Raw genomic sequence first — 24,827 nt, 5'->3', positions numbered from 1 at the left:
CACATGATTTCAATCTTTTAAAATTTATTGAAACTTCTTTTGTAGCTTAACGTGTGGTCTGTGCTGGAAAATGTTCCATGTGCACTTGAAAAGAATGTATATTCTACTGTTTTCATGTAAAATGCTCTGAGAATATCAATTAAATTAATATGGCCTAATGTGATATATATATTTATAAATTTATCTTTATTGTTGAAAGTATTACTGATGTCGCCTTTCCTGCTACCATTGATCCCCTCCACCCCCCATCTACCCATTCCTCAGGCCTTCTCCACACTATTTGTCTGTGTCCATGGGTTATGCATGTATGCGTATAAGTTCTTTGATTAATCTCTCCCTACCCACTGCCCCAGCCCTTTCCCTCTGAGATTTGTCAGTCTGTTCCACACTTCTGTGTCTCTGGATTTGTTTTAATCATGTTTGTTTTGTTCATTATATTCCCCATGAGTGAGATCATATGATACTTGTCTTTCTCTGACTGGCTTATTTCGCTTAGCACAATAATCTCCAGGTCCATCCACGTTGTCCCAAGTGATAAGAGACCCTTCTTTTTTACAGCTGCATAGTATTTCATGGTGTAAATGTGCCACAGCTTCTTTATCCACACATCTACTGATGGGCACTTGGGCTGTTTCCAGATTTTAGCTATTGTAAATTGCACTGCTATGAAAATAGGGGTGCATGAGTTCTTTCTGATTGGTGTTTTGGGTTTCTTAGGATATATTCCTAGAAGTGAGATCACTGGGTCAAAAGGCAGTTCCGTATTTAATTTTTTGAGGAAACTCCATACTGTTTTCGATAGTGGCTGCACCAGTCTGTATTCCCACCAGCAATGTACCAGGGGTCCCTTTTCGCCACAACCTTGCCAGCACTTGTCATTTGTTGATATGTAAATGGTAGCCATTCTGACAGGTGTGAGGTGATATCTCATTGTCATTTTTAATTTGCATCTCTCTGATGATTAGTGACTTTGAGCATTTTTTCACATATCCCTTGGCCATCTGTATATTCACTTTGGAGAAGTGTTTATTTAGATCCTTTGCCCATTTTTCAATTGGGTTTTCTTCCTTTTGTTAAGTTGTATGAGTTTCTTGTATATTTTGGATATTAACCCTTTGTCAGATGTGTCATTGGCAAATATGTTCTCCCATACAGTGGGATCTCTTTTCATTTTGGTGATGGTTTCTTTTACTGTGCAGAATCTTTTTATTTTGATGTAGTCCCACTTGTTTATTTTCTTCATTGTTTCCCTTGCCTTAGGAGATGCATCAGCAAACATACTGCTACAAGAGATGTCTGAGATTTTGCTGCCTACATTTTCTTCTAGGATTTTTATGTTTCACGATTTTCATGCCATTGTGATCTGAGAAGATGCTTGATATGATTTCAGTTTTCTTGAACTTGTAGAGACTTGTTTTGTGTCCTAACATGTGGTCAGTCTTTGAGAATGTCCCGTGTGCAGCATTGGGGTGCAGTGTTCTGTAAATGTCAATTAATTCCATCTGATCTAGTGTGTTGTTTAGGATCACTGTTTTCTTGTTCACTTTTTATCTAGAAGATCTATCCAGTGAAGTTACTGGGGTGTTAAAGTCCCCTACTGTGACTATTTTGCTGGCAATCTCTTCCTTAAAGTCCTCCAGAAGTTTTTTTATATATTTAGGTGCTCCTATATTGGGTGCTTATATGCTTACCAGTGTTATATCCTCCTGTTGGTTTGATCCCTTTAGTTCTGTGTAGTGACCTTCATTGTCTGTTGTTATGGCTTTCATTTTGAAGTCTATTTTGTCAGATATGAGTATTGCTACCCCAGTTTTTTTTCATTTCCTTTTGTATGGAAAAAAATTTTTCACCCCTTCACTGTCATCCTGTGTGAGTCTTGTTCTGAGGTGGGTGTTCTGTAGACAGCATATATTTGGGTCATGTTTTCTTATCCATTTAGCTACTCTGTGTCTTTTTATTAGAGCATTTAATCCATTTACATTTAATATTATTGGTAGGTACTTATTTATTGCTGTATTAATTCTTTGTACCCCTGTTTCTCTCTCTGTTTCTACTTTTTATAGCAGTTCCTTTAACATTTCCTGCAATGCTGGTTTGGTGGCAATAAACTCTTTTAACCTTTTTTGTCTGGGAAGCTCTTTATTTCTCCATTTATTTTGAATGAAATAAAATAGTTATTCTTTATCAGTAGTTCTTCTTTCAGACCCTTGCTTTTCATTACCTGAATACTTCATGCCATTCCCTTCTGGCCTGTGGAGTTTCTGATGAGAAATCAGCTGATAGCCTTAAAGGAGCATACTTGTAGGCAAGAAATCACTTTTCTCTGACTATCTTTAAGATTCTTTCTCTTGAATTTTTGGCATTTTAATTATGATGTGTCTATGTGTACGCCTCTTTGGATTCCTCTTGCTTGGGACTCTTTGTGCCTCCTGATCTTGTGTTACTTTTTTCTTGACCAGGTTAGGGACATTTTCTGCCATTATTTCTTCAAACAGTTTCTCTATCCCTTGCTTACTTTCTTCCCCTTCTGGCATTCCTATTACGGGAGCATTGTTATGTATCATGATGTTCTACAGCTTCCTTTACCTGTCCTGATTTTTATTTCTTTTTGGATCTCTGATTGAGTGATTTTTTTTGTGCCCTGTCTTCTGATTCAATCCTCAGCTTCCTCTAATCTGCTGTTTATTCCTTCCAGTGTACTCTTTATTTCTGCTATGTCATTCTTCATTTTCTTAATTGTTTCCATGTCTTTTCTTATGCTGTTGAGCATTCTTACAATCAGTATTCTGAACTCCATGTCTGATAGATTGCTTATCTCCATTTCATTTAGCTCTTCTCAAGAATTCTCTTGTTCATTCATTTGCAGCTTGTTTTTTTTTTTTTGTCTCCCCATTTTGGCTGCCTTTTTTAGTTGTTTCTATGTATTAGGTAGATCTGCTAGGACTCCCAGACTTTTGGAGAGTCTCTGGCGCATGCCAGTGTCACACGCTATTTGTGAGTGGCCTTGAGTACCCTAGTTGGAGCTATCAAAGATCCATAGCTTGTGGCTGTCTTAGCTGGGGCTGAGTGAGTTTGTAAAGGGCCAAGATGCACACCAAGGTCTGCTTTTCCGTGTCCCACTTCCAGAAGCAGGTCTGGCAAATACTCAAAGCACATAGTGATTTACCTTTGCCTGTGGGCTGATTGTTACTTTGTAGGCTGATTGATAGTCTGAGTTTCTTAATGAGCCTCAGGCTGTAGACTGCAGCAAGGCATAAATTCCACTGGATGGTTCAAGAGGTTTCCCGACAGGGTGGGGCAGTTGCTTCCCCCTCCAGGCAAAAACCTCCTGGATGGAAAAGGTCTGCTTAAGAAATATGTCCTATTTATTATGGGGTAATAACTCAGCACAGGAATACAGATAGCTGCCCTCCGAGTTCTTTTCTCAGCACCTCTGGGTTCTCCTTACACAGTTCTAGACCACTTTGCCCTCCCTGTGCCAGAGCCCAAGGTTAGTGGCTGCACATGAAATTTTCTTCATTGTCCCTTTAAGTGGGTGCCTGCATTTCAGCTGTCTCTCCCTGGCAGAGAGAAACCGTGCTGCTTTTTGCAGCCAAATGTTATATGGGCATCTTTCTCAGTTTTCGTGATCTGGGCTGGGGAACCCAACTTGGTGCTTAGACCTCCGAGTTATCATTGTGAACCCCCCACAGCTGAGATATCCCTTGAGAACTTCAGCTGCTGACTGTGGGAGCTCAGCCTGCCCTCCTGGGCCCCCACACTTCTTACCAGTCTCTATGCAGTCTCCACTTTTCATCCTTGTTATGTAGGTTCTCTTCAGCTAGTCTTCAATTGATTATTCAGGATTTTTTTTCTCTATTTTAGTTGTATTCCAGTTTAGTCCTGGAAGAGTCTCACTGTATCTTCCACTTAATCTACCACCCTCTTGGAATCAAACCTAATGTGACATTTTAAGGCTCTCCTTTCCTTGGTGAGTTTCTGTCTGGAAGATTTATTCATTGATGTTAATGGGATATTAAAACCTTATATTATGACTGTATTAATGTTACTCTCTCTCTTTATGTCCATCAAAATTTTCTTTTATATATTCAGGTGCTTCTATATTGTGTCCACAAATATTTACAAGGGTTATATCCTCTTATTGGATTGATCCTTTTATTCTTCTTTGCCTCCTATTATAGCCTTTGTTTTAAAGTCTATTTTGTCTGATGTAAGTATTACTAACTGAGCTTTTTTTAGTTTTTATTTGCATGAAATATCTTTTTTTATTCCTTTCCTTCAATTTGTGTGTCTTTCGATCTGAGTCGCTTCTCTTGTAGACAGCATATATATAGGTCTTGTTTTCTTACTCATTCAGCAACCCAATGTCTTTTGATTGGAGCATTTGCTTTATTATTTTATTTTTTAATCCTCACCCAAGGATATATTTTTCTTGACTTTAGAGAAAGAGGATGAGAGAGAGAGAGAAAGAGAGGGAAACAGAAACATCGATGTGAGAGAGAAACATCGATCAGTTGCCTCCCATAGGTGCCTTGACTGAGGATCGAACCCACAACCTAGGTATGTGCCCTGGCCCAGGATGGAACCCACAACCTTTTGGCGTATGGGACAACACTCCAACCGAGCCACCCAACTGGGGCTAAACCATTTACATTTAAAATCATTAGTGATAGGTACATATTTATTGCCATTTTATTATTTATGTTTATGTTCTTTTTCTCCCCTCTTCTTCTTAAAGAAATTTAACATTTCTTATGATAATAGTTTGTTGCTGATTAACTCCTTTAGCTTTTTCTTGTCTTAGAAGCCCTTTATTTCTCCTTCAATTTTAAATTATATCCTTGCTGGGTAGAGTAGTCTTGGTGGTAGATCCTTTTTTATATCATTTTGAATATTTTGTGGCAGTTCTTTCTGAACTTAAAAATTTCTGTTTAGATATCGCATGACAGTGTTATGCAAGCTTTCTTGTAGTTAACGAACCGTATTTCTTGTGCTGCTTTTTGAAACATCATTCTTAATTTTTTTCTATGTCTTTGGGTGATATTTTTAAATCTCTTGATATGCTGTATTCACATTGGCTCCAATAATGATTGCACCTGTATCTATTCTACTAAGGAAGTCTGACCAGGACATACATTTGTAGTAATATTCTACTATACCCTAGTAGACTCTTTATTTCTATTTAGATTTTTTTCATATTTAGAGTTTTACTTATAACCTAATAATGGAGAAACAGGAGTGATGGACATGAAGAGGTTAGACTCTATATTATTCTAGACTTTCTACTTATTGTCAGTGATCTTTGGCTTTTAGTTTTTGAATTCTTCCTGAGGTGATACCTAAAATTGGATTCCAATTTTAAAATAACATATTACCCTTTAGTGTCACACTCAACCGATTCTCCACATTATTACTTTTCAAGTGAAGATCTTGCTAGCACATCCCTTTCTGTAAGACCACCACTTTTTGTAGCATGCTCATGTCTTAAGTATATTCTTTGCATGAACATATATTCCTCAATTGGATTATACTCATTTAGCTCTCACAGGATGATTCCCTTTGGAAGCTTTACAATAATAACACTGCTAGTAATAATGCCAAATATGAATAATAACTGCCATTAACTTTATTTAGCCTACTAAATGTTTTTCATTTGTTAACTCTTTAATCCTCCTAACAACCGCATTCAACCCAGTACTTATGCTCTTAACTACTATATTATATTGCCCATCCTAAGTGTTTAAATGCTCAAATATACTCATTACCAAAACAGTTTGACTTTAATAAATAGTTCCCTTAGGTGTCTTTTTTGATGCCAGGGCTTTCTTATCTATCACCTTACAGGTATAAATTTAACTGAAAATAAAGGGATAGGGCCAGTATACCTAACAATTGCTAGGAACGCATAGCTGACGATACTAATATTAGACAAGGTAGAGTTTGAAAACACTAAATAGGATGAATAAGGAACATTATGTCATGATAAAACATATATATATAGAAGTAACAGTTATAACCTCTGTATGTGAATTATAAAATCAAAACTTAGAAATGCAAAACATTTGACTCTAAAACATTCAAATAAAAATAAATGAAAATGAATACATTTTAGACTTATTTAAAAAGATAAGTTTCTTAAAAAGTTAAATATACAGTTGCTATATTACCCAGTAATTCCACTTTAAGGTATTTACCTTCCAAAAATGAGCTCATATGTCTACACAAAGATAAGCAACCATAGTTAGTGCTCAATAAATGTGTTTCCTCCCTGTTTCTTCTACCCAACACATATCCAGTCCATAATATAAACCCATAAAATATATTTAAATCCCTTACAAATTCTTATTTGCCTTATTTTTTAACTTTGAAAATAATTCTTGTTTTAATCCTCACCTGAGGATATGTTTTTATTGACTTTTTAGAGAGAGAGAGAGAAACATTGATTAGTTGCCTCCTGTACACACCCTGACCAGGGCTCAAACCCACAGACTAGAAACGTGCCTTGACTGGAATGGAACCTACAGCCTCTTGGTGTACAGGAGAATGCTCCAACCAACTGAGCCACTCAGCCAGGGCGAGAATAATTATCTTGAATATCTTATGTGTCATTAAAGAAACAAAATCTTGATTGAGTTTTATATGTGATCTTTCATTTTATATATAACTGTCTGTTGCCTCCACTTGGATGTTTCAAAGACACTTCAGTTCATCATCTCTAAAACTGAACTCTTCTAACTCTTCCTATTCCACCCCCAATCCCAGATTCTTCCAAGTGTTCTTAACTCACAATGGTAAGAGCATCTATCTATTTATTATTTCAACAGTTATTGACCAAGTATGTACTGTTTTCTAGGCAACATACTAAGAATTGGGATGAAAAGAAATATGATTTAGTAAAGGATGCAGCCATTACACAACTAAATAAACATCTAAACTATACAATTGTGAGTTGTGATAATACTGTGAATTAAATTATACAGATCCAAAATCTGGGAGTCAGTCCCTTCATCCTATCACTAACCAAATCTTGATAACTTTACTCTTTAATTCTCTCACATTTCTCTTGTCTTCATTTCCCTTATAGACTAAGATGCTGTAGTAGCTCCCTATTTGTTGTCCTTGCAACTACCATTACAGTCTTTCATTACATTCTTTCTTGCTTTGGCCAGATTACTCCCTTACTTCAGTGGTTTCCTAGTGCTTTTATAGTCAGAATTAAAATCCTTTGAAAAAGCATGCAAGTTGAACATTAACTATTAGCTCTTCTCTTTCTCTCCTTAAGCCTTCATACATGCTATCCTTACCCCCTGAACTCCCACCACACACATGTACTTGATGTCTATTCTTGAGATCTTACTTAAAATCACCTTTCCTCAGATGCTTTTGCCAAACGTACAGAATAGGTCAGTCCTTCCGATTTATGCTTTTATAGTACTTTGGTTTCTTCCTTCATAGCATTTAACACAATTTGTAAATACATATTTATTTACATTATTATTTGTTTACTACCCTTCTTACTAGGCCACTAGCTCTTTGATGCTAGGGACTGTCCACTTTGACTCACCATTATATCTACATTACCTAATATAGTACCTTTGTAATAGTAGGTGTTTGATAAATATTAGTTGAGTGAATAAGTAACAAATACAATGGTTTAAAGAAAGTAAAGTAGACTTAAAATCTGATGACTTTACTTTTTGTTAAAATTGCTCAAAAGCTTGGTGAGGGAAATGAAGATTAATGGCTAAGGTTCAGAATTTTAAAAGCAGGTATTGCTGGATATTGACTACTTTAAAAGTTGACACTTTTAGGGAGTTTAGTTAGAATTTTTAAGGAAATAACTTATCATTTTGATCACAAATAACTTGTTATTTGGAATATGGGATTTTACCTAAGATTTAACCCTTAAAAGATAATATAGGGAAGCAGAGGCAGGTGGGGGTCAGGAGAGATTAACCCCTGGGAACTTATATGCATATATGCGTAACCCATGGACACAGACAATAGTGAGGTGAAGGCCTACACAAGGGGCAGGTGTGGAGTGTAGGGGTCAATGGGGGAAAAGAAGGGGACATCTGTAATACTTTCAGCAATAAAGATAAATTTAAAAGAAAGATATGGTGATATATTTGAGATGTCTATTAGGAAATATATGCAGTTTGTTTTACATTTCTCTGTTTCATTTAGGTTCAGTTTGATCGTTATCTATCAGCACCAGACAACCTGTTAATGCCACAGATTAACTTCCTTCTAAGTGCCACAGTGAAGTAAGTATATTTTGGTCCCAATTAGTCGGTAAAGATTCACATATTTTTAAATATCAAGCACATTTCTTTGAAAAAAAATTATTTTCATGAATAGGAGACTTACCATTGAAGATCTGTAGTTCTTAACCTTTTTTTCTGCCTCAGCACCTCTAAGAGATTTGTACTTATTCCTTGCATGTATGTAATTCCAAAATCTCTATTTAGTGAATGATTTTTTAAATGAACATGAATATAATTGGAGCTGTGTAGCCATAATACCACGTTCCCTTATATTAACAAACATGTCAGAATGACATGGAATAGTCATTGTGCCATGCAGATAAGCTACTTTATAGACTGTTTTGGACCTATGCCATTTCTGTAGATATATTATAAAAATGTTCAGTACTGTATATTTATCAGGAATGTGTTCAGGACAAAGAACTGTATACATTAAAACATTAAGATATCACAGTTAGAAGAAACTGAGAAATAATACTGTCTGAGTTTCTTGATTTAAAAAAAAAAGTTAACACATCATAATTGTCCACAAGTAAGAAATTAGGCCACAGCTGTCCTTTTATTTTTTCTTTTCTTTTCATTCAACCAGCTGTGTATTAAGTGCTTTCTTTATAGCAGGCATTCAGGATTAAGATTTAAAAGACAGTTGCACTGTCTCCATGGAGATTATAATATAATGGGTCTATTAGGTGAATAAATATTTATATTAAAAGGTACACTAAGGAAAGAACTGTTGAACTTGAAGAAAATACTTCAAATATCTAAAAGGATAGAGTGGCACAGAGGTGGTGCACTGCACTTGTTTTCTGTTGTTCTAGAGTAGGCTTATGGCAATAAATAAAGTAAGGAGACAGATTTTGCCTCAACATGCGGAAGAATTTAATATTGGTTAGAATTGGCTGAAAATGGCATGGTCCATTTTTCTGTAAGCCATAGGGAAGTACCGTATTAGGTGTGGTTAGAGTAAATTATTTTAATTTTTTAAATTTTATATATTATTCTAAAATATTTCATACTATCTACATAACCAGAATTCTGAGGACCTGAGAAAAGAAACTCTGCTTTGCCATGGCTCAAATTGTTTGTGTGTCATTCTTAAATTATTTAATTTTTTCATATATATATATATATATATATATATATATATATATATATAGATAGATAGATATTTCAAATATATCTTTTATTGATTTCAGAGAGAGGAAAGGAGAGGGAGACAGACAGAAATGTCAATGATGAGAGTCATTGATCGGCTGCAGTCCACAACCCGGGCATGTGCCCTGACTGGGAATCGAACCCTGATCGCCTGGATTCTAGGTCGATGCTCAATGGCTGAGCCACGCCCGGCCGGGCAATTACTTAATTTTTGAACAAAATACATTTAATTATTTTAGATTTAGCCATATTTCAGTATGTAGTATGTGAATGTTGAGTCGTTTGAAGCATCAGTAAATATAAAATATATAAACTATACCATTTTCTTTTCATAATGTAATGATTGAGGGGAAATTTTAATATATTTTAAAGATTGGCATATAGCCCAGATGCCATAAAGGAAAAAATGTACAAATTTGGCTACTTAACATTTTAAACGTTTTTATAGAGATAGGCAATATAAACTAAGTTAAAATACAAAAAATAATATGGAATAATATTTGCAAATTACGTAACAGACAGTTATCCTTAATGTAGAGCGAGATCCTACAAACCAGTACAAAACTGTAGGAAAACAGGTATCAACCCGGCTGGCATGACTCAGCAGTTGGGCATCAACTTATGATCTAGGAGATCAAGGTTTGATTCCCAGTCAGGGCACATGCCCGGGTTGCGGGCTCAATCCCTCCCTAGTTAGGGGTGCAGGAGGCAGCCGATCAATGATGACTCTCTCATCATTGATGTTTCTGTCTCTCTCTCCCCCTCTCCCTCTCTCTGAAATCAATAAAGATACATTTTTTTTAAAAAAAATACATATCCTTAAGCTCAGGGATATCTCTCTTTTAAAATATATTGTTCAATTACAGTTGGCATACAATATTATATTAGTTTCAATGTACAACATAGTGATTACACATTTATATACCTTATGAACTGATAGTCCCTACAAGTCTAGTACCCATCTGACAGCATACATAGTTATTAGAATATTATTGACTATATTACCTATATGCTGTACTTCACCTCTCCATGATTATTTTTATAATGGACAGTTTGTCCATCTTAATCCCTTTCACCTTTTTCACCCATCTCGGAGGCTCTCCTTCCATTAGGTGACCATCAGTTTATTTTCTGCATCTATGAGTTTGTTTCTGTTTTGCTTGTTGATTTATTATTTTTTTAGTTTCTACATATAAGTGAATGATATGATACTTGTTTTTCTCTGTCTGTGTTGTTGCACACCTGGGAATATTTCATTCTTCTTTATGGCTGAGTAATATTCTACTGTATTTATTTGCCACTTTTTATTCAGTCATCTATTGATGGACACTTAGGTTGCTTCCTTATCTTGGCTATTGTAAATAATGCTGCAAAGAATATAGGGATGCATATTTCTTTTCAAATTAGCGTTTTGGGTTTCTTTGGATAGATACCCAAAAGTGGAATTGCTGGGTCATATGGTAGGTAGTTCTATTTTTAAATTTTCAAGGAACCTCCATACTATTTTTTGTGTGTGCCAGCATCAATTTATAACCCTACCAACAGTGCACAGGGGTTCACTTTTCTCCACATTCTTGCCAACATTTGTTTGTTGATTTATTAATGATGGCCATTCTCACAGGTATGAGGTGATATCTCATTGTGGTTTTAATTTGCATTTCTGTCATGATTAGTGATGTTGAGCATCTTTTCATATGTCTCGTGGCCACCTGTATACCCTTTGAAGAAATATCTATTCAGGCCCTTTGGCCTATTTTTAATTGGATTGTTTGTCTTTTTGGTGTTGTATGAGTTACTTAGATATTTTGGATATTAACCCCTTATCAGGTGTATCTTTTGCATGTGTCTGTGCAGTTTTTCCAACACTATTTATTGAAGAAACTGTCTTTATCTTATTGTATATTTTTGCCTCCTTTGTCAAAGATTGTTTGACTATGTAGGCATGGGCTTATTTCTGGCTTCTCTATTATGTTCCATTGATCTTTGTATTTGTTTTTATGCCAGTACATGCTGCTTTGATTACTATAGCCTAATTTGATACCAGACAGTATGATACCTCCTACTTTGTTCTTCTTTCTCCAGATTGCCTTGACTGTTCTGGGTCTTTTGTGATTTTGTATAAGTTTTAGGATTATTTGCTCTAGTTCTGTGAAAAATGATATTTGGTATTTTGATTGCATTGAATCTGTAGATTACTTTGAATAGTATGGACATTTTAATGATGCTAATTCTTCTTATCCATGAGCACGGTATTTCATTTATTTGTGTCTTCTTTAATTTCTTTCTTCAATGTCTTATAGTTTTCCAAGTACAGGTCTTTTAACCTCCTTGGTTAAATTTATTCCTATGTATTTTTTATGCAATTGTAGATGGGATTGTTTCCTTAATTTCTCTTTCTGATAGTTTGTTATTGGTGTATAAAAGTGCAACTGTTCTCTGAATATTAATTTTGTATCCTGCTACTTAACCAAATTCATTTCTTATTCTAATAGTTTTGTGGGTGGAGTCTTTAGGATTCTTTATATATTGTATCCTATCATTTGCAAATAATGACAGTTTTACTTCTTCCTTTCCAAATTGGATGCATTTTACTTTTTCTTGTCTGGCTACTCTATGACTTCTAACTATGTTGAATAAAAGTGGTGAAAGTGGACATCCTTATCTGATTTCTGATCTTAAGGAAAACACTTTTAGCTTTTCACTTTTGTGTATGATGTTGGCTGTAGGTTTGTCATATGTGGTTTTTATTATGTTGAGAGTATGTTCTTTTTATTCTCACTTTGCTAAAAGTTTTATCATCAATGGATGCTGTGTTTTAGCAAATGCTTTTCCTCATCTGTTGATATGAGCCACGTGATTTTTATCTTTTATTTTATATATGTGGTGTATTGTGTTAATTGATTTGTTGATATTGAACCATTCTTGCATCCCAGGAATAAATTCCACTTAATTATTGTATGTGATCTTTTTAATGTATTGCAGAATTCAGTTTGCTAACATTTTTTTGAGGATTTTTGCATCTATTTTCATCGGGGATATTGGCCTGTAATTTTCTTTTGTTTTATAATGTCTTTATCTGGTTTTGGAATCAGAGTAATGCCGCTAGCCTCATAATATGAGCTTGGGAGCCTTCTCTCCTCTTGAATTTTTTGTAATAGTTTGAGAATGATAGGTAATAGTTCTTTGAATGTATGGTAAAATTAACCTGTGATGCCATTCATTCCAGAACTTTTATTTGTTGGGAGTTTTTTTCATTAGTGATTTCATTTTTTTAGTAGTAATTGATTTGTTCGGATTTTTGCTTTCTTCCAGACACAATGTTGAAAATTCGTCTGTTTCTAAGAGTTTCTCCATTTTTTTCTGGGTTGTCCAATTTGTTGGCATATAATTGTTCATAGTATTTCCATCTAATCCTTTGTATTTCTGTGGTGCCATTTGTCACTTCTCTTTCATTTATGATTTATTTATTTTGGCTCTTTTTTTCTTGATGAGTCTAGCTAAAGGTTTATCAATTTTGTTTATCTTTTCAAAGAATGAGATCTTGGTTTTATGATTTTTTTCTTTTTTTGTTGTTGTTTCTATTTTGTTTATTTCCACTGTGATCTCTATTATTTTCTTCCTTCTGCTCACTCTAGGCTTTCTTTGTCCTTTTTTCCTAGTTCCTTTAGGTGTAAGGTTAGATTTTTTATTTGAGATTTTTCTTGTTTCTTGAAAGAAAGCCTTCTTGCTATGAATTCTTCTCTTAGAACTGCTTTGGCTATGTTTCATAGATTCTGGGTCATTGTGTTTTTATTTTTATTTGTCTCAAGGTACCTTTTGATTTCTTCCATGATCTTGTTAACCCATTTATTTTTAAGTAGCATGTTATTTAGTCTGCACATGTTTGTTTGATTTGCAGAGTTTTTTTCCTAATTGATTTTCACTTTGATACCATTATGATCAGAAAAGATGCTTGATATGATTTCAGTCTTTTTAAATTTATTGAGACTTGATTTGTGGCCTAATATGTGGTCTCTCCTGGAAAATATACCATGTGCTCTTGAAAAGAATATATACTCTGCTTTGTTGGGGAGAAATGTTTTAAAATATCAGTTAAGGCCGTCTGTTCTAATGTGTCATCTAAGGCCACTGTTTCCTTTTTGATTTTCTGTCTGATCTATTTATTGATGTCAATGGGGTGGGTGTTCAAGTCTCCTACTATGATTGGATTAATGTCACCTATTATTGTTGATCTCTCCCTTTATTTCTGCTTTATATGTTTATTTTCTTCTCTGTTGGGTGTATAGATATTTTCATGAGTTATATCCTTTTGTTGGATTAATCCCTTTGTCATTATTAAATGCCTTTATTTGTCTCGTTACAGACTTTATTTTAAAGTCTATTTACCTACCTATTACTATCCAGCCTTTTTGCTTCTATTTGCATGAACTATCTTCTTCCAAGGAATACCTCTTAATAGAATTTTTTCTTCCTTAATATTTATAAGAATTTAAAATAGTTTTTAGCTAACAGGGGTATTAAGCACTTTATATGGTTCTACCTGAATTTTTAATCTGCGAACTCAGATTTTTAAAACTTAAATTATATTTCAAATCAAATGTTTGTCTTCTTTTACTGAAGATATATTTTAACTTTATGTTTACTTTTATTGTCCCATTGTTTAATAGTAATAATGCGAATGTGAATTTTGTTATTAAAAAAGTCAAATGAACATAGATTTTGTAGTACATTATTTTAAAATACAAACTTTTAAATTAGTATTTTGGTTTTATAATATGTACCTAATCTCCTGTTATAAATTCTTACCAATTATAATGACCTATAAAATTCAAGATATGTGTATAGTTTATATAAATAATAACAGTGCAACTAATAATTAGTCATTGGTTAGTATTATTTAACTATTCCTTTTACATTCAGAAAATATCTAAAATGTTATTTGCAAAGTGTTTTAAGGTAGTAAAGCACTAAAAGAAACAAACAAAAATTATCTAAAATGCTGATAGATAAAATAGAATGTTAAAAAGCATTTATCCAAAGAAGGGAAGAAGAACAGGTGAGACAAATGACAGCCTTGTAAGTAACTATGTAAACTACAATTAAAAGTCAGAGCTAGTTAGAGTGGATGAAAAACAAGGCCCATCTGTCTGCTATCTATTAAAAAATCCACTATGAATATAAAGACACAGGTTGTTTAAAAGTAAAAGGATGGTAAAAGATATACCATGCAATATTAATCATAATAAAGCTAAAAAAGCTCTATTAATACCAGAAAACTTAGACTGCAGACAGATAATAATATGAAAAATAAAGAGGGGCATTTCACATTAATAATAGGGTCAATTCATTGAGAAGATATAATAGTAAATATGTGCATTTAATAGCAGAGTTTCAAAAACATGCAGTATAAGCTTACAGAATTGAGAAGAAATAGATACATTGATAGTTTATAGATAGATTAACAATCTTTTGTCAGTAATGGATAGAAAAAAGGTAGACAGAAAACTAGGATAATGCAAAAGAACTGAACAGTGCCACCAATCAGTTCATCCCTATAGAATGAGATAGAATACCATCCACAACTATAGAAAATAACATTCCTTTCAAGTACATATAAAACATTCACCAAGCTAATGTAAGAATGAACAGAAAAGAAATAAGAAAGCCACTAGTGGATGTTCCCATCTACAAACAAGGTATGTCTGTTTATTTCAGAATTTCCTTTTATAATTTTCAATAAAATTTCTTCATATAATTTTCAGTCTATATTATTGTGTTTATTCCTAGGAAACCATTCTGTGGCTATTATGATAAGATTTTTTATTTTCTATTATATGTTCTCATCATATATTGCTATTTCTAAATTTTGTATGTTAATTTTGAATCTGTCCAAATAACTAAACTTTGTTTTACTTCTAGATTTTTTCAGTTGTTTGCCTTGTTTTGTTTTTGGTACAGACATCTAATATTAATGAATATTATTAATTCTTTTCAATATTTATGAATAAACTCATTATATTGGCTAGGAGTGCCAAAGTAAATAGTTGATGTAATAGTGAGTGTGCATATCTTATTTTGAACTTTAATGAAAGTATTTCTGATGTTTCATCATTAAATGCGATGTTTGCTGTAGATTTTCAGTATTTCAACATGGGTACAGGTATTCTTCTCTAACTGGTTATGTAATATAGTAATTTGTAAATTCAACATAACTCCAATCAAAATTCCCAAGGAATCATTTCATTAAATATTTAACCAGAAAGAAGTATGTGAAAGGACATTCAGGTCCTCTTTGACTATCTCCACAGTTATCATTCTGGTCCAAGGTAGTATCATCTGTACCTTGATTATCAACATTAGCCTTCAAACTATCCTGTTTTCAGCATTGCTCTCACTACCAGCACCACACGGATCTCTACAATGTAATCTGAACACCTCAACCAGAGTGATCCTTAATGGATTACTTCACCTAATTCTCCCAATGAGTCTATAAATTAGGATCTCCATTTTATGGAAGAGGACATTGCTTAGAAAGGTTAAATAATTGAACCAAGGTCAAACAGTCAAGATTTGAATCCAGTATTTCTGATCCCAGAACCTATTATCTTTAACACTAGCCTATACTATATTTTTATTAACTCTTTCTATGTTGAGATGATATTTTATTATTTTTAAAGGGAAGTTCAAAAATGTTAGGCATATGTGATAGACAAGACTTATGTAAAATATGTTGCCTTGATCTCGTGTAAAATATGCTTCAGTTTTACTGTGAGTAAAAGAGCTCATCCAAGATGAAACATTGACTTGACCCATTGTAACATCCTTGATGTTTACATTGTGGTGAAGAGAAATGAAAATGTTAATTCTTTAACCAGCCGATTATTCATAAGTATATTATCTTTTTTTCCTTAGTTTTTCATGCTTAAACTATTTACGCCTTCTTTTCTCCTATGGCATAATTGGTTGCACTCTTAACTATGGTGCTATAATAAAGCTCAATTTTAGTGATCATAGAACCTAAATGTTAAAATATGCTATTTTTAGAAATGCTGAGTTTATGGTAATAATGAAAGTTGTTTCATGTTGTTATGGCAACCAAAATCCTAAAGTAATGATTATTGACAAGCTCACTGATTCTGGAAGTAAGCAGTTCATTTCTTATCACAGCTCAGTGCTTTTAAATAATTATTTAAAGTGTACTTAATTTCAGTGAACATATTTTTAAATGAGAATGATATCTCCATCTAGGTATATGTTAATTTTTATTAGTATTCTGAAATTTATAAATACTAGATTTTTATGGCATTGTGACATAACTAGACAAATAAAATTTCTTAATGTATGGTATTCTGATGCATAAGTAACTGAAAAATATTACCCTTCTGTCAAATTGTATAATTAGCTCATCTTCTCCATTTTTTTTCCTTTTCTTGAGAAGCAAATTAACTACATGATTATTATCTTTGATATGTGATACACTGGTATAGCAAACTACCTTCTAAATGTAAGAAAGAATTCCCAAAACTTAGAAATAAGGTGAATAGGTTCTAGAAGAATAGCATATCTTTGTCATTGGAATTATTTAATGACTTAGGGAAATGTACATTGTTTCTCTGTTTACTATTGATTAAAGGTCTCATGATTTTTCATGTCTTACGGTTTTTCTTGCTCCTTGGGACATTAACCCATTTTGTATCTACTTAATTTTGTTCTAACCTTCCTTTTCAAATGCCTGTAAATGACCTGTGAACTGCTTTACCATCTTCAAAATGTTCTGTGAACCAGCTTTATCATCTTAATAATTTCCTCATTAACAAGTTATTAATTTAAAAAAAATATGTTTTTATTGATTTTTAGAGAGAGAAAAAAAGAGAGGAATAGAAAGATAGAAACATCAGTGAGAGAAAAACATCCATCAGCTGTCTCCTGACCGGGAATCGAACCAGTGACCTCTTGGTTCCTGGGTAGACGCTCAGCTACTGAGCCACACCAGCTGGGCACAAGTTATTAAATTTTTTACATTCTTTATTTGTATGATTCATATTTTTAATTTTTTGAAAGTTATATTTGCACTGAGAGGATTATGAAACTGTCCAAAAGCCAGTAGGGTACCACTTAAGTTATTAACTATGAGAATTTCATGGTAGTAAAGAAAGTTAGTGATCTTACATTCAAATAAAAGATTTTCCTTTTCACCTGACCTTTTTTCATATCAGAAAAACAAGACTTATTTTTAGAATTTTAACCTACAGAGACAATTCTAAAAGTATTCTCCCTTCATCAGCTTCCGGGCTTGAACAAAATACAGTATGTAATTAAAAATCTGAGGTGGAGCCCGGCCGGTGTGGCTCAGTGGTTGAGCATCGACCTATGATCTAGGCAGTCAAGGTTCAATTCCTGGTCAGGGCAAATGCCCTGGCTTCAGGCTTGTTCCCCAGTAGGGCGAGTGCAGGAGGCAGCCAATCAATGACTCATCATTGATGTTTTATCTCTCTCTGCCTCTCCCTTCCTGTCTCTGAAATCAGTGTTTAAAAATCTGAGGTGGATGCCCATGCTAGAATGAGTGCTCAGCATACATGACTGAAAAGAAAATACTGCTTTTTTCTTCTTGTTCATGAGGTGATCAGTGGATAAGGACATTACAAGTGTTCAGAAGCATGAAATAATTTGTTGGTCATTTTGTTTTTAGTTATAGAATACTTGAAACTTTTGCATTTTGCACATTGATTATTTGTCACTATAATGATTTTTCATTACTTTAGACTTTGTATTTCATATATGATATTAGAGAATAATTTGGGCCAAGACACCAGGCAAGCAGGTAGGCAGGCAGGCATAACTGCAAAGAGCTTATAATCTGGCGACAAACAGAATAGTCACCCAAGTCAACCTCAGTCCTCTATTAAGTTGCTACACAGGTGTCCGTGAAATTGAGAGATGGGGCATCTGCAGGATCAGAGGTTCGGTAAGACACCATGTAGAAAGGCTGGAGGGACACATGGAGGGTGAACTCATGTTCACCAGGCCAAGGAGACAGGCAGGCAGACAAATAGATATACAGATACAAACACCTTTTAAAATAAAGGATGAATTTACAAAATATCACTATAAATAAAAATGGGATAGTAAAATGGCAAGAAAATAAAACTTTTAGTACTTCAGAAATACCACCCATTCATATACAAATAATAGATATGTTTATAAATCATTATTTAGGGAACCCATTTCCCCAATATAATTTGTGTGTGTGTATGTATATGTGTATGTATATACCTATGTATGTGTATAAATAGGTACATAGAGTTTTTTTAGAAAGCAGTTAATAAAATGCTTTTAACTCTCAATGGAATGGTATAATTTAAAAGCTGAAAGTACCTTGTAAAGATTATTGAGTTTAATATTTTGGTTTGCAATGGTGAAATTAGTCCTGGAAAGGTTAAATTACTTGTCCAAGGCTGCAGTAAGTGGCAGAGCTTAGCTAGAAGGTCTGACAGTAATGTCCTCCAATATCCGTTTATACCATTAGAAAAAATTAATGAGCATGAGTGCATGCACCTGTGCTTAGATTTAGTAGTGATAAATAAGCTTTTACATTTGTCCAGAGATAAGGAATCACTATCAGTTACAGTTCTTGGTCTGCACAGTTTGGATTTGACTCAGATTTTTTTTTGGAGAAACTGCCTTTCCATTACATTCTATCCTATTGGCTTTAGTAGCTAACAGCCCAGGTGGAACAATTCTTACTACTCTTTTTTCTTCCCACCATGTGAAAGATCTTTTTTTCCATGAGCTTTGGTATCATCATCTTCAGCACAGTCCATGTTCATTTTTTAATCCCTTCCCTATCTTGGTAACTTCTTAAACTGAGGAGCAGAATGAAGAGGCCCTGTACCATCAAACACCAACATTTAAAATTATATTCTTACTTAATTTTATTGGCTTGATTTTATTTAATTATTTGTGCCTTAGTAATATTGCTTTGTTCTGGTTTTTCTCCATTGCAGATTTATAATGATTTTTTTAGCTGCATTATGCATTTTAGATATTTGTAATCTAGTTTAATTTATAAATAGATATGTGCCCTGAATTATAAGTAAATTTAAAATTTTTCATCATTTGGACTTGAAGGTAAAACTTAAAATTTATTACTTCAAAATATTCAATAATTCTTCATTTACCAGTTTTAAAAATTATATATGATATTCATTATTGTACCTTGTTCTGATTTTAAACTTATGAGAAGGAATAACCTTATTTTTTTGTTTTTATATATATGTTTAAATATACACTGTGTTTAGATTGAGCATAGATTTTAGAGTATGAAGTATAAGTAATAAATACTGTACATATCCCCTAAGATTTGTCTTAATTGCTTTAAGTAAAGAACTAAATGCTGTATCTAAAATATCTTACTTGACTTGCTGCAAAATGAGTATCAAATATATCCTATATTTCACACATTTAAAAAATACCAGGTTATAGTGTTTTTCAGGTACTTCATTTCGGGGAAAAAATATTTTGCATCTTCTTGGTTCACTCATTGTTAAGCTTAATTAATTAGATGAATGATCACCAATCTATAGATCAAAAACTATTTCTTCTGGTGAAGTAGGTGTCCAAACCGGTTTCTACCATCTTCCCTTCCAACAAAAGCGTAGTATAGCCAGTAGCATTACTCCACTCTGCTCAGAGATTTTACTCAGGATATTTTCATTTTTCCTACTCATTTTGGAAGCTTTTGGGGAAACGTTAATTTGCCTCAACTCACCAAGAGTCTTACAGATGTATTCTTTTATTTGTGGACATTCCAAAAATGGAGTAATTATTTCTAACAGGATCAGGGAAGACGTTGTAGAGAGTACGTTTTTACTGCGAATTAAAGCCATTTAAAGGTGGTTGAGAGGTAGGCATTCCAGGCAAATGAAAGAACATGAGCAAAGGAATTGAGGTCAGCAAGAACAAGGCAGAGGGGACATTCAGGAACTGCATTGAACTGTGGAATTACAGTAGTGATATAGAAGGTATTTTACAGGATTTTGAATGATAGGGTAAGGCATTTTGACTTCTCTGAAACCAGAATAAGCTGTTAAAGCTCCTTGAAGGAAGTTGCTGGGTAAAGTGAGCAATGATAAAAGGTATGCTTTAGAAAGATTAACAGAAGTGCTTATGATAAATTTAATGTTGATAATATTAGAAGGGGAAAAACCAGATAGGAGTTTTTTGCATACTCCAGGTGAGAATTCATTAGAGTCCAAACTGACATGATGGAACATGGTTCTGCCATTGACAGAAATAAGAAACATAGCAAGAAAAGTAGGTTTAGGAGTAAAGCTCTAAAGACACATTTTTAATTTAGTTACAAAAATGAGGGAAAAAAAGTGTTAGTCTTTTCATCACTGAGTAGAATGATACATAAATAGAAGTAGCTGGGGATGATAAGTAAATGTCATGAAAACTTGGAGAGAGTAGATACTGATTTAATAAACCCAATAGTATTTTTTTCTGGCCAGATACATTTTTAAAAACAGTTGCTTTAGAAACTTGAACCACCAATCAGAAAGAGTTTATGTACCCCTATGTTCATAGAAGTGCAATTTATAATAGCTAAGATCTGGAAACAGCCCAAATGCCCATCAGTAGATGAGTGGATAAAAAAGCTGTGGTACATTTACCCCATGGAATACTATGCAGCTGTAAAAAAGAAGGGTCTCTTACCCTTTGGGACAGCATGGATGGACCTGGAAAGGATTATGCTAAGTGATAAGCCAGTCTGAGAAAGACAAGTACCACATGATCTCACTCATTTGGGAAATCTAATGAACCAAATAAACTGATGAACAAACTGATAGAGACATAGAAGCATGGAACAGACTGACTAATCTCAGAAGGCAGGAGTGGGGGTGGGGGAGTAGGAGTGGGGAGAGAAATCAAAGAACTTATATGCATATTTGCATAACCCATGGACATAGACAATAGTGTGGAGAAGGCGGGGGGGGGGGAGCGTTGGGCAGATGCCCGATAGAGAGGATCAATGGGGGGAAAAGGGGGACGTCTGTAATACTTTCAACAATGAAGATAAGTTCCAAAAAATTTGCTTTAGTTTGTTTAAAGCTATTTCTATTATTTTATGTGCTTGTGTCGAAATGCATATTTGTGAAAATGCTGTGATTTGTTATAGGCAAGTGTCAGATTATTTTAGCCTGGTAATTTAAACAGATGTGAACTCTAGGAGATGTGGTTATTAGTGTAGGAGCTACAGGTACCTTGGACATATTGCAGGTTCAGTTATAGACCACTGCAATGATAAGAGAATCGCAATAAAGTGAGTCGGTTTTGCCTTCATTTTTAAAAAAATGCAACATCTGTGACGTGCAATGAAATAAAACAATAAAATAAGATCTGTTTGTATAAGTGAAAAAGCAATATATTGTAAGTTATTCTGAGATTTGAAGTGTTAATAAATTTGAATAATTATAAGCCTCTTTAGTGTTATCAGTTGTTTGCAAAATCAATACATTGATGGTGGGTCACAGTTTCTGTTTCTTGTTTAGTAATCCATTATATATCAGGCACTGTTTCATCCCTAAAGATATAGCAGTGAACAAAACACAGTCCCTGCCTTCCTGAAATCTTCATACTAATCTGGAAAATTTAACAAAGAAATAATAAATACAATTTTTTAAATAAATTGCATAAGTAACTTGTGTAGTGGTACAATGACTTTTTAATATTGATGTAATAATTACGAAAATGGAATGCATTGTTTCAAATATGAAGTTTTCTTACAGTTCTTAGTATTTTTAAATTATGTTTTCACATTTTGTTTACCAATAGAGAACAGATCATAAAACAGTCTACAGAATTAGTCTGCAGAGCCTATGGTGAAGTGTATGCCGCTGTGATGAATCCAGTCAATGAATACAAAGATCCAGAGAGCATTCTACACCGGTCGCCGCAGCAAGTGCAGACACTTCTCTCCTGATTATATTATTTGAATGTTAGCAAAATCTTGCACATCTAAAACACTGAAGGTTTTCTTGTTTTTTAGTCTGTTAATCTTTACTTTTAAATTTGATGGTTACAGTTTTCTTTGTATCGTAAGATTGTAAGTCCCAGTAATTGCTTTCTTTGGTTGCAATAATGTGGAAATAAGTAACATTTGTTGACCTGAATTAGTGTTGCTCTATATCTACTCTCTATGTAGAGATGTCCTGTTCTCTGCTAGCCACCTCTCCAGCTATGCAGTTTGCCCTCTATTCTGGAATATAATTATATGGAAAAAAAATTAGTATGAGAGGTTTGAGGGATTTTTTTTACAAGATTAGTTTTAAATGAACTATACATAAAAAATTAAACTCAGTTTAGTATGAGGATATGATCTAACAAATGTCTCTGTACTTAAAGATTATTTATGTGAGTAGGTGCACTTAAACTGAGGAGCAGAAATATACACTCAGCAAAAAGGGGTAAAGAGAAAGAGAAATAATTTAAACGGTGGATTCCACTCTGTGTATGCCGTGGGCTGAATTCTGTGTAGGTATCCTGTGTTGTGTTTAAGTCTAATATTTAAAGATAGGTACTTGTTATACAATGTGAACTCTAAATTCAACCAAGTACAAATTTTGTCCAGTGTTCAAACCAAAGAAATAATGATCTACTCTAATAATGGAAGAAAATGCCAGAGTAGCAGTTGCTAATTGACAGTAATTGATGTCTATCTCCATGGTTGCCTCTTACCAAAAACGATTTGGGTTCTCACTTTAGAACTTGACCTATAAGTAATATTCAAAGTCACTGTGGTTTTTTGAGAAATAAATTTCAGTGTGTTTCATGTGACCTTGCTTTGTTGGTAAGATTTTGAAAATAACTTATTAGCAAAATATCTTAATTTTTGGTAAATCAACAAAAATAAGTCATATTATAAATTAGAAAACAGGGATAAGAAAATGTTGACTAGGTTAAGATATTTTGAAAAATAGTAAAATGAAATTAATACTTATATAAAAATTTGTTATATAAAAATATATAACAATTAGTATTTAAAGGACATAACCTCTTCATCTCTCTGAAATTTATAATTATTTATGGAACAAGATTATATATCATCTCTTTTGTTATAAGTCTGTATTTTTAGTCTTTTTCCTTCAATGACTGTGTGATATATAAAAGATAGAAAATAAAGTATGATGTAAATCAAGAGCTTTAATTTTATATAATTTATTTTTACTGAGAAAAAAGATTGCTACCTTATCAGTGAATTCCTCTGTTATCTAAGAAAAAAATATATTTGACCTTTTACCCAGTTTTCTCAAATAAAATAAACTATTTCTAGAGCAGTGATCATTGCAGTATTTTTATACATTTTATTAAAATTCTTTTAGAAAATGTACTAACAGAAAAGAAAGTACAGTATAGGGTCAAATGTAGATACCACATTCTCCACATCAATTTTCCATTGGTTATCAATATGATCTTAAAAGCTAAGTCAAAGTAAGAGATTATAAGTGTTAATCCATTAGTATAACAGTTTTATTTGCCATATACTTCATAGTTTGGATTTTGAACTGTGCTGATGTGGCATAAGTATAACCTTAATTAATGCATGCTAGCCTTTTCTTCAGAGAGAAAAGGCAAAAAACTGGTTGAACTTTCCTGTTTCTTTCTCTGGGCCTTAACTTGAACAAGTGAAGGTTCAAGTTGAAAATTTCAAAAATTCGCTATAGGAGCGCAGCAGCAGTTTCTTGAAGGCCAGAAAAAGAATCAGCAAACTTGAAGGTAGATCATTGCAATTACCGAGTTTGTGGAACAGAAGAAAAAGTAGGGAAAGAAAATGAACAGATCCCCTAGAACCTGTGGGATATTATCAACAATATACACACAATGGGAGCCTCCAAAGGAAAACAGAGGAAGATAGGGGCCAAAGAATATTTGAAGAAATATGAAGAGGAACCTTTCCAAATATCATTAAAAAACATGAATGTATATATTCAAAAAGTTCACCAAACTGCAAATAGGATAAACTCAAAGAGATACACACTGATACACATCAAAAGCCAAAGACTAAGAGGGAATCTTGAAAAACAGCAAGAGAGGTAACCGTCATGTATGATCTCAATAAGATTAACACCCGATTTACCATTAGAAACCATAGAGGCCAGGAGACATTGGATGATACATTCAAAGTGTTGGAAAAACAACCGTTAACTTAGAATTCTGTATCCAGCAAAACTGCCTGTGAAATTATAAGTGAAATTAAGGCATTCCCAGATAAAAATGATTAGACTTTTTGTGAATGTTAAAGGGAGTCCTTGGGACTGAAGTGAATGGATATTAGTAACTAGAATAAACAAAACAATAGCAAAGAAATAGAATGCTTGGGTAACACTATAAACTAGCTAGAATTAA

The 24,827-nt window shown here is 33.5% G+C and overlaps 1 protein-coding gene across 2 annotated transcripts in view; it reads left to right on the top strand.

Moving 5' to 3' along the window:
* COG6 (component of oligomeric golgi complex 6) overlaps window positions 1–23,753 on the top strand; it is a 91,341-nt gene extending 67,588 nt beyond the window's left edge. The window contains exons 18-19 of one of the 2 annotated variants that reach the window (XM_016212915.2): window positions 8,188–8,267; window positions 22,257–23,753. In XM_016212915.2, the coding sequence (XP_016068401.2) occupies window positions 8,188–8,267; window positions 22,257–22,404 (228 nt within the window). In that variant the 3' untranslated portion in view covers window positions 22,405–23,753. Of the gene's footprint in view, window positions 1–6,762; window positions 7,971–8,187; window positions 8,268–22,256 lie in introns of those variants that run through there. The other variant, XM_016212916.2, reaches the window with a different exon arrangement.
* Window positions 23,754–24,827: the final 1,074 nt, after the last annotated feature.

Source organism: Miniopterus natalensis, chromosome 2 (genome assembly GCF_054644295.1).
Source record: "Miniopterus natalensis isolate mMinNat1 chromosome 2, mMinNat1.hap1, whole genome shotgun sequence".
Classification (NCBI taxonomy): Eukaryota; Metazoa; Chordata; class Mammalia; order Chiroptera; family Miniopteridae; genus Miniopterus; species Miniopterus natalensis.
Note: the sequence above shows the minus strand (reverse complement) of the source record. Positions and strands in the feature narration are given on the sequence as shown.